The sequence below is a fragment of the Aulonocara sp. 'chitande type north' Nkhata Bay genome, linkage group LG9 (assembly GCF_057382095.1).
Source record: "Aulonocara sp. 'chitande type north' Nkhata Bay isolate Kocher_YH1m ecotype deep benthic linkage group LG9, A_spYH_male_GT1.1, whole genome shotgun sequence".
NCBI classification, from domain to species: domain Eukaryota; kingdom Metazoa; phylum Chordata; class Actinopteri; order Cichliformes; family Cichlidae; genus Aulonocara; species Aulonocara sp. 'chitande type north' Nkhata Bay.
Genome location: NC_141352.1, coordinates 18,284,225 through 18,294,586, shown reverse-complemented (window position 1 = coordinate 18,294,586; position 10,362 = coordinate 18,284,225). Strand labels below are relative to the sequence as shown.

At 38.0% G+C, this 10,362-nt stretch overlaps 1 protein-coding gene across 4 annotated transcripts; it reads right to left on the bottom strand.

Moving 5' to 3' along the window:
- Positions 1–1,168: 1,168 nt before the first annotated feature.
- Positions 1,169–10,286, bottom strand: LOC147321978 (receptor-type tyrosine-protein kinase FLT3-like). Of its 4 annotated transcripts, none has more exons than XM_086306228.1 (24): positions 10,221–10,286; positions 9,540–9,613; positions 7,740–7,891; positions 7,537–7,661; positions 7,315–7,426; positions 6,956–7,098; positions 6,564–6,742; positions 6,265–6,403; positions 6,006–6,183; positions 5,790–5,890; positions 5,571–5,685; positions 5,287–5,492; positions 5,091–5,194; positions 4,873–5,008; positions 4,132–4,236; positions 3,941–4,051; positions 3,632–3,788; positions 3,415–3,527; positions 3,161–3,300; positions 2,743–2,865; positions 2,539–2,650; positions 2,352–2,451; positions 2,030–2,135; positions 1,169–1,931 (listed from the first exon to the last, which is right to left on the bottom strand). In XM_086306228.1, the coding sequence occupies exons 1-24, from the start codon at positions 10,246–10,248 to the stop codon at positions 1,713–1,715; spliced, it is 3,078 nt and encodes a 1,025-aa protein (XP_086162354.1). In that variant the 5' UTR covers positions 10,249–10,286; the 3' UTR covers positions 1,169–1,712. The 4 variants fall into 4 exon arrangements, with proteins under 4 accessions (XP_086162354.1, XP_086162355.1, XP_086162356.1 ...); XM_086306229.1 differs by having other exon boundaries at positions 3,161–3,282; XM_086306230.1 differs by having other exon boundaries at positions 3,161–3,282; positions 4,873–5,005.
- Between the last annotated feature and the right edge of the window lie 76 nt (positions 10,287–10,362).

The window sequence follows — 10,362 nt, the reverse complement described above, 5'->3', positions numbered from 1 at the left end:
CTTGACTAGGAGTCATTATTCATTTGTTCTACTGTGATTTTATGATTGATTTATTCCTTTGTTTTGCTGCGTAGGAGCGATGGGCTGAGCCAGCATATCCTTCCCTTTGTGATGAGTCTGTCAGGATCTGCTCGCTTCGCCTTTATCCCCTGTCATCACAGGCAGCAGCTTCGACCTTTAGCATTATATGAAACACTTACAAATATTTTAAACTTTAACTGAAATTCATCCTGACTTGTCATCTTTAAAGTGAATAAGGTGGTATATATTTTTGGAATTACATCTCCTGGTTAACTTTTGGATTTCCTGAAATTCCCCAAGGTGGCGCTGTGGCAACACAAACCTCCATGTTTGTGTCTTCCACGTAGTGGTGCTTTGAGCAGTGGACTCCTGTCTATAGCTGCTGTGCTTGAGGATTCACATTCAGCTTTATTGTAACATTACAGATTTTAAAAAGTAAAAAGTGTCTGAAAAAACTTTTGTTACAGAGCTCCACAAAATAAGATACCATGTTTTAGATACGTGTAAAATTCGAAAATAAAAGTGCATATGTCTGGCAAAAGAGCAAATAAATAAATAAATAAGTAAACACTCTGATGAGCGTTGCATTCCTCTATAGCGCAGCTTCCAAACCTGATGATACAGCAGGATACTTTGAATGGAGCTGCTATGCAAGGACCTCAGAAAGCTGGGGCTCTTAAACTCGCTGACCTGCTCCACTGGAGCTCAGTTGATGTAAAAACGGGCATGCTCTTCCCTATTCACCCTGAAACCCACAGTCAGCTCCTCAGTCTTGTTTACAATCAGGGCAAGGTTGTTAAGAAAAACACTATTCTGTCAGAAGGCTGATGATCATGCTCATCACATATTTAATGATGACACTGGAGCTGCGCTTGGCCTCACAGTCCTGGGGGACACAGACCACAGCTTAGGAACATCAGATTTTAGTACCTGATCAGTGGTTTTTCCAACAAATCTTAATTTGTAAAGTCAGGCACAGTTTGTTTTCACTCTGAATGTGTTGTACTCTAGTATAACACAAAACCATTAAAGAGAAAAATACAATTTGTATATATAAAAAGTATTTTCCTGTGAAATTCTTATGAAAAAAATTCTGATTGTTATTTCTTTGACAAGACTCGAATAAAACAGCCGAGGAAACACCAGGCATGGCCAAATTAGTTTCTTTATTTAAAGTACATTTTATTGCAGGTGTAATGCTGGAAGATAAAATGTTGTAGATAAAATGTAATATAGTGTAAAAGTTCCAGTAAAATATATAAAGAAAGTTTATTATGAAAAAAATAAATGTGTACAAAAAATATAATGCTTGCATTCTCTGCTGGTGTATAAATGCATTCAAAAAAACATAGACGTTACATTGCCATGTATAACAAAATATATGCAACATGTAATAAATTCCTGAGTCTTCATATAAACATAATGGAGAAATCTTTTTTCCATAGCTACATCTCTAAAGTACATTCCTCTGAATATTTTAGTTTCATAATTAATTGTATTTTGTAGCTGCACAATAAAAACTGCACAAAATTAAAAAAAACTTTAAAACTTTAAAAACAAAACTGCTTGCTATCCTTGAATATAATATAAAGCAAGTACATTCTACTCTAAAATCTTAGGTTAGTACCATTTTATCAGTATTGTTATGCAAGCTGTTGGATATACGGATAAAAATAAAGGTATAAAGGCGATCACTCTGCATCGGATGGTTTCAGAAGCTCCTTCTCAGCTGCCACAGTGTCTCTGTCACATGTTTCTGCTCTCTTTTCTTCAGTGGCGCAGGTTTGACAGTAGTCATTGGTGGCCTGGGTTTTCTTTTCTTCACTTGCTTTGGTCAAGGCAGACATGTCAACGATGGTCGACGCATTCTGGTAGTCGCTGCAAGTCTGATTGATTGTGTTTTGGTAGAGCTGCAAAAAGTGAATGTTGATAGTGATTACGCTGCTACATTCACATATATGTTGGAGTATAATTTAACACAAATATTGAGATTTTCTTTAAGGCCTACGTTCTCCTCTTGGTCTAGGAGCAGGTCACACAGAAAGGACACCAACTTGGAGAAAGAGGGGCGGTTAGCAGGAGCCAGGGCCCAACACTTATGCATCATCCCGTACCTGCAGAAGAACATTCACAACACTACTGACTTAATAAAAGCAAAAATTATATTTAAAAGTCCAGAATAGCTAAAGTTTCAAAACAGAACAGAAATGGAGTATTATTTTTGACTTTTACTGATGTATTAATGTGATTCTGTCTTTATTTGAATCCTAAAATAATAGTTTTCTTAAAACAACCTAGTACATTTATGAAACATTTAAGATGAGACTTACACAGTTTCGTTGGCATAGTATGGACACTCCATCTTAAATCCTCTCTCAATCATTGAATAGAACATATGATCCACCTTTATGCCCGGATATGGAGTGACACCTGCGACAAACATCATTGAGACGTTAGAACTGATTGTTTATCTTTTGAATGTGCTGCTCACAATGAGTTAATGTTTGTGAAAGTTACCGAGTGAGAAGATCTCCCAGAGCAGAATGCCGTAAGCCCAGACATCGCTCTTCATGGTGTACATTCCCTGAAAGATGCTCTCAGGAGCCATCCACTTTACTGGCAAACGCACCTGTGAGACAGCAGGGCTCAGTCACCCACCCACAGGGATTAACATAAGAGTCAGTGAATAATATAAAATGACCAAAGGATCATCCAACATACGTTTCCTCTCACGACGTAGTTGGAGTCGTTGTCGATGTCCCGGGCGAGTCCAAAGTCACCGATTTTCACCTGCCTGCCGTTTGTCACTAAGACATTTCGAGCTGCCAGGTCCCGATGGATACACTGCAGACAAAAGGAGCAGTCATCAGCATATGTTTTGTGTATTTATTTGGATATGCAATTTTAGTTATATTTAAATAATTTCCCCTTGAACTGTGCGGTTTATAAAATTCCAAATCTCCTAAATATAGATATATTATGACAAAATGCAAAGAACTAAGAAACTAACACAGGTGTTTCAGGTTTGGTCTGCCAATATAGGTCTAAATTAATCATCAACACAGAGGAACAAAAAAGACTAAATATGTTTCTGCAGAGAGGCTGGGTGACAGATGTTTGTCTGGTGTTTGCCGCCTACATTCTTGGAGGAGAGGAACTCCATGCCTCTTGCTACTTGGAAGGCAAAGCTCAGCAGGTCATCAAAGGTCAGGGCTTCCAGGTCTTCCGTCTGCTCGTCTGAGGTTTCAAAGCTCTCTGGGTCTGCAGATAAATTGTGTTCTGAATTTCACAGTAGTGTGTCAACCTCTGTTCACACATACACCTTTTTTTAAACGTGTTTTTTTTCACCATGATAACGTGTATGCTCTGCTGGCTTTATATCACATTTCTCACCTTCACAGCTGTCCACGTCGTCAGAGTTGATGGTAAGGAGCGCGATGTCCTCCTGCCCCCTTGTGTTAGTGGTGTACATAGGCACGTAATTATCTACTGGTGCTTCCAGCGCACTGAGAAAAGACAAATGTAACACAACTGTAATGCCAAACAAACTTCGCAGAGAATAATTTAACAAATAAACAAAAGGCAGCACTGATACAGAAACATGTCTCACCTGGGGCATTTCCTGAGCTGCAGGTTGTGGTAGAGGCTTCTGAAACGGTCTTTGTCAAAAGCGTCGGTGACAGACTTGTGGTAACGTTCACAGTTGTTTTTTAAGTAATTCAGCAGGTCTCCATGGCAGCAGTACTGGAAAATCAGGTATACTGGTCCTAGATGAGGGGAAATTAGGTTATTTTAAAACTTCTGTTTGACATTAATATACAGCATCAAATAATCAGAAACCAGGGCAGTAGGTCTCATCTGAAAGAGCCCAAGTTTGATGACTATTGTGCATGTGTGTGATCTGCTGCGTTAAACGCACCAGAGTCTGTGCATGCACCGAGCAGGTTGACAATGTTGGCATGGTGTCCGATGTGAGTTAGCATCTTGAGCTCTGACATCAAAGCCTCCTTCTCCATAGACTGGTGTTTTTCTGCAGAGTCAAGTACAAGATTAGCACTTTTAGGTAAAACCCTTTTAACGCTCTGCATTTCTCATGAAACAAATACCAACCTTTCAGCATCTTAACAGCCACCTTCTGCGAGACTCCTGGCTTTTTGATGCCATAAGCTGTAGCCTGGACCACCATGCCAAAAGCTCCAGAGCCCAGTTCTTTACCTGAGGAGGACAGAAAAACACTCAAAAGTCTGTTTTGTATATTAAATTGACTACGTTTATCAACACGTTGTCATGAAATATGAGGGAAAAAGTGTTCACATTAAGTTAGTTTTTAGATTGAGCTTATGCCATTAAAAAAACAAAACAAAACTAAAGACAAATGATTGTCCTGCAAAATTAAACCAAAGAGTTGTGGCCTCTTAGAGGTGTCCTGTTGGGGCCCCTTCATATGTTTCACATATCTATCTGGTTAGAAGTTCCGGCAAAGAGACATTTCCTCTTTAAACGTGGTGTATTGCTGAGTTCAGACAACACTTTGAGGCCCAGAAAGGTAAAACTCTTCATAAAAAAATGAAAAGAGGAAATTCTGAATATTTCACAGATAACACATTTATGTAGAAGAACTTTTTTCCTCTTTTTCTGCTTCAGTCTTTTGCAAGCCCTCAAGTACGTCTTGCTACCATTTGAAGGGCTTCTTGTTCTTTGGTTTCGGAGGTCTGCTAGCAGCTAAATCAATAATTTTACATATATTTAAATGTTCTTTTAAACTTCTTCTTACTGACTGAGTGTAAAACTTTACATTGCCTTTATGTGTTGATGCATATATTTAACCCTGTAACTTGGTGTACTTCATACCCAGTTCAAGGTTCTCCCTGGGAAACTCCCATTTCCTGTCATACTCAAAGTCCTTGAAGTTGATGTAGATGTAATCATTATCACTGGGTCCAGTCATCTGGATCATCTGAAGCTGAGGCTGATATTGAGGTTTCTGCTGGAAACACAAAAGGTTTGGTGTCACGTCTTTGTGTGTGTTTGCATTTATATGTATGCTGATACACCTTATTTATATTTACCTTCTTTTTGACAAAATACGTGAGCACCATGATGGCGAGTGTCAAAGCCAGAGCCAGAACCACACATACTGTCAGCAGGAAGGAGTTCTTCTCAGGTGGCTTACCTAAAAAACAAAACAAAACAATGTGAGCAACTTTTAGATTTTTTTTTTCATCAAATATTTTCAGTAAATATATTCATGAGACTTGTTATTACCAATAGAGGGCTGAGGTGTAGGTGGGATGATCATGTAATGGGTTTTGCACCAGGAGCCAACTGGGTTTGTCAGACAAAACCTGAATTGGTCTCCTTTTAACACGTCTTTGCTCACTAAGCTCTTGATCGGCTTATAGCAGGAAACATCAGAATCTATTTGAAATGCATTTGGGACCTCATCCCAGGATGAGTCAATTTCACTGCAGCTGTGAAACAAAGTAAAAGGAGTTTAAATAATCAGAGCTAAAATGCTCTGAGCTGAACGGCTGTGCAGGTAATCATACCTGTCATTGGACTCAGAGCAAAACATCCAGGTATAGTTTGCTGGCACAGGACTGACAGTCTCAAGGTTGAGGGTACCATCATCCTTATTAAACAAGAAGTTGAACTTTGGTTCATCTGGAACAAAAATCAGATGATCTCAAACATTCTCACATTTTAAATATAAATTATAATTAAATTTAAGTAATAATACAACTGTAACAAAGGTTACATTAACCCACCTACAACACACACTGATATGATCTTTGTTTCCTTTTGTCCTCCAGCCTCCAGGTGTAACTTATAATCTCCTGATATGAGTGGATCACAAAGCTTCACAGTCCTGAGAAACAGTTCATTACAGTCCTCATATCACATGATTACACTGATCATGAAAAACATGAATGAATGAATAGTTTTACACTTCTACATGATGACAGTTTGCTTCATTGAAGTACCTGTGCTGTGTTACCCATGTCTCCCTGACACATTTAGCCCTGTTTTTGTCAGGAGTCTCCCAGGAACAGTACTGGAGAACAGGATGGTAGGAAACAGTGGCCTGCAAGCAGGTGCTGGATGCCTCCTGAGCTGATATGATCTTGGTCTCATCCAGCTGTGCAGAGAGGAAACCTTCATCTGAGGAAACACAAGAATAAACCAGATTTATTCAGTGGGAACAGTTTCAAATAATAATGACATGAAATGAAGTCTACTGACCTGAGACATTAACATGAACAGACTTTGAGTTTTTATCTGCACTCGTGCAGGTGTATGTGCCGCTGTGCTCCTCTCTCACTGATCTGATGGACAGGTAGGCCATCTGAACACCGAAATGTGAGTCATTTTTAATGCACATCTGGAAGAAAAACCCCATAATAATGATCATTTGCAGGATGATTATCAGTGAAGTACTTTTTGTCTCAGACTGAGGAATATTAAAAAGGTCGGTCAGTTTTCAGACAAACATAACAAGAAAGTTTAAGGAAACTCTCCCTGATTACAGGACATTACTGTACCTCCTCCTCCTTCTCTGGTGTACATGAAAATGTCCTGGCATTGAGGTGTTTTCCTCCTATCTCCCACACAGGTGATCTCAGACTGTATCCTGTAACTCTGCAGCGAAGCAGCAGAGACTGACGTTCGCTCAGGGTGACAGTAGATACCTCATCTTTGTTCATTACGCTGCTCTGTAAGTCTGAAACACACATCAGGGCCTCAAGTCAAAAATATATTTTTCAGGCAGAATTTGTCATTTGCTTCTCTGAGATCAGTTAGTTAATGTCTGAGTAAACATTGTTTTTTCAAGTATTTGAACCAAATTTTACTGAAATTAACTCCTGTAATAATTTATGGATAAATTCATTATGGATGTATTAAATTTGTTATGAATTAATTTAAATCCAGTTACCGTAGTCATACAGTTGGGAGCACTCTTGTCCTTCAGCATTGGTTGCACAGCACATCATTCCTCTATTATAATATTCAGTGCTTGATATTGTGCGCTCTGTCTTTCTGTCGCTTCCCTTTAAACTCTGTTGTTCATCCTTGTTACTGGTCAAACAGAGAGAAAAATGTTAGTGCTGTAAAATTATATTTTCAGAGCGCTGTGTCTTTGACAAACATTATTATCAAAGCTTGTCTAATACCCATTTATCCCAACCACCCACCAAAATAAAGCATCTCTCCAAATGATTCAGTCTAAAATCAGACATTAAGAAGTGCTGCTATTCTAAAGTTTACATACAAATGTAAAGGACAACATCTTACCCAGACCATTTGATTGTGGGTTTGGGGAAACCCTCAGAGATGCACTTAAAATGCGGGGAAGTATCTGACACGTCAACACCATCGAGCATCAGCTGTGGTTTTGTTGGACATTCTAAACAACAAAGAAAACAGTTAACTTCATTTTTTATTATCACTAATTTATGATCAAACAGAGAATATGTGAGTATTATAGAAGAAAGAAGGTGAGAAGCTGTTACTCACTCATTACATGAAGAATCACAGTCGTGGAGAACATGGTGACATTGTTGGATTTACACGTCAGAGTGTACTCCCCTGAATCTGTCTCAGAAAGCGGTGATGTGACCATGGACTGACTCCCATTTCTGCTGAGGTTAAAAGAAACATCTCAGTTTAATTACATAAAAAGATAAAGCACACAAACAGAAACACAGACAGTCACTTACGCTGTCATTACTCGGTCTTCTCCTCTGATCCAGTGGCAAACAGGAGATCCAGCGAGGAACTCCAGGGAGATGATGAGTTTCATACCCACAGCCAAAACTTTGGTGATGGGACCAGATGGATTCTGATAATCAGCTGGTGTCAAACATGCTGCCTGAAAAACAAGACCCACCATTTAATCCTCCTTTATTAAGCAGCAATAAAATAATCACTGATGGCAAGATGTTAAAAAAATGCTTTACAAAAACACATAAAAAGGTTGATTTAGCAATTAATTGTCTGAAGTTGTAATAAAAGCTGAGAGATTGTTAATCACCAAACCAAGCATGAACATTATTTATGTTTACATATTAAGACAAAATAAAAACACATAAATTATTAGACTATATAGTTATTTAAGAAAAATAAAGCAAAAATGGAGAAGAATTGTATAAAAACCAAAGTAACTATTTATTACTTCCACAGGATTTAAGAGGGTAAGTAGCAGCCAAGTGCTGATCTTTAGTAATCATGAGCACCTGTAATAAAACAAATGTTTCAGTGGTTTTCTGGTCTGGAGAATTGGGGCGTGAAAGTGTAACAACATCAACAATCATCTCAGAGAAGGAATTGTTGCTCCCAATCAATCTGGGAAGGGTTACTCGGCCATTTGAAATCCATCACTCTACAGCGAGAAAGACTATTTACAAGTGGAAAACAGTCAACACAGTTGCCAATCTTGCCAGGAGTGACGTCCCAGCAAATTCACCCCAAATTCAGACAGTGCAAACCTCAGAATCAGCAAGAAGCTTGTGAGCTACATGTCAGTCTCTATTGGCTTCAGTTAACATTTTAATTATTAAAGTTCACGACGGTACAATTAGAAAAAGACTGAAGAAACCCTCGTCTCTCTAAAAAGAACATGGCAGCACAGCTTAGCTTTGCAAAGTTGCACAAATCTGAACATCTGAACCAAGACTTCTGGAACAATGTCCACTGGGCAGTTGAGACCAAAGTGGAGACGTTTGGTCGTCATGCACAGCACCACATATGATGAAAAACTAAACACACCATATCATCACCAACACCTCATACCAACTGTGAAGCATGGTGGTGTAGGGGTGATAATTTGGGCTATAAAAATGACTGATGACCTCACACAGAAAACTATTATTAAAGCTATTGCTGTTAAATCTTGGGGGTCTAATTATATTTTTTAAACACAGCTTCTGAATTTGACTCAGTATTTGTTAAACAAATAATGTCACTGCTAAGGGTCAAATGATTATTTTAATTTGTCCTGTCATGTAAAACCTTGGAAACGAAAGCGGGTATACTTTATTTTTCACACAACTACATGTGTGAAAATATTAAACTATGAACTGGTTAAAAAAATGTACATTTACTTTTATAATGGAATAAAATTTGGACTCAGAGTTTTTACTGAAATGAGACAAAGTGACAGATTTCAAGAAATGAAACAGGAGTACCATTTCCCCTGTGACGTTTTAGATCATCTTGTTGCTCTGCATTTTTTTGTTTTTGCATACTCATAAAACACTGACACTGTCATTAGTGAAAATAAGATACAGCTACACAAAGTTTGAAGAATATTTTCTTTTGTTTATACAAAAAAGTTAGTTAGTTAGTTAGTTAGTTAGTTAGTTAGTTAGTTAGTTAGTTAGTTCAATTACTTCATATTGGAATTCTAATGGTTTGTGCATATATTATTTACAGTTACTATGTGTCAGTTCAGCAATTGTGCAGCACCTACTAAATTGTGCCGTTTTCCCCCATTATTTTCCAGTTAAAGCAGCTCTTACTTCATAACTGGGCACACATGGTGGGGTCTTCCCATCATCAGACAGTGCCCCAACAGCACACAGCAGCAGAACAGCTGGAGATACAGAAAATTAAAACTTCAGTTCAAACAAATGCACATTTCCCGAATTATTAGAAATTTACTGGAAAATAACAAGTGAAACAGGAATTGATTATTTAATTTTAAAGAAAATACAGCATAAGCAAATAAGCAAATCTGAAAAAAGCGCAAAGCAACACAGTCATGAGGACAAATGAACTGATGTGTTAAGTGTTTCCTGTGAATTTATTAATGGCACAGTAGAGTTTTTTTTTATTATATTAAACTAGAAATGTTAAACACTTCTAAACTATAAAAATCACACAAAGTGTAATTTGCGTGTTTTTACCTATTATTTCTGATATTTATTTTCTTCCTGAGATCATCATCACCGTCACCTTATATGAACTACAAATGTGAGCCTTAACACTTGTCAGTCGCTGCTGAGCCTTGAAGTTCCTCAAACTGAAAATTTAGATCTTGATGTCAACCCAATATTTTATATCTGAATATTTATTTATAACACGCCATTTTTAATTTTTGAACCCTAACTGTTAAATGATAAACGTGAAGCTAAAAGTTGCACTACTTCAGTGGCAATAATTCAGGCCACAAAACAGGGATTTGAAAGAGTCTTACTCACCCGCAATCATATTTTGGTGCCTTGGCATTAATGCGTATTTTCTGGCTGCTTTACATGCTCACTCTGTGGCTAGACTGGCGTACAAGACGCCCGTATGTGCCTTATAAATAGAGGAAGTATAAGACCATTGGATGACGCTGAG

Bases quoted from the DNA above. Each gene is read 5' to 3' on its own strand.
- LOC147321978 (XM_086306228.1), bottom strand. From the start codon at position 10,248: ATGCCAAGGCACCAAAATATGATTGCGG. The intron at 2,136-2,351 runs GTAAGTCTCATC...GTTCTTCTGCAG, and splicing joins TACTATGCCAACGAAACTGT to GTACGGGATGATGCATAAGT. The intron at 1,932-2,029 runs GTAGGCCTTAAA...CACTTTTTGCAG, and splicing joins TCCTAGACCAAGAGGAGAAC to CTCTACCAAAACACAATCAA.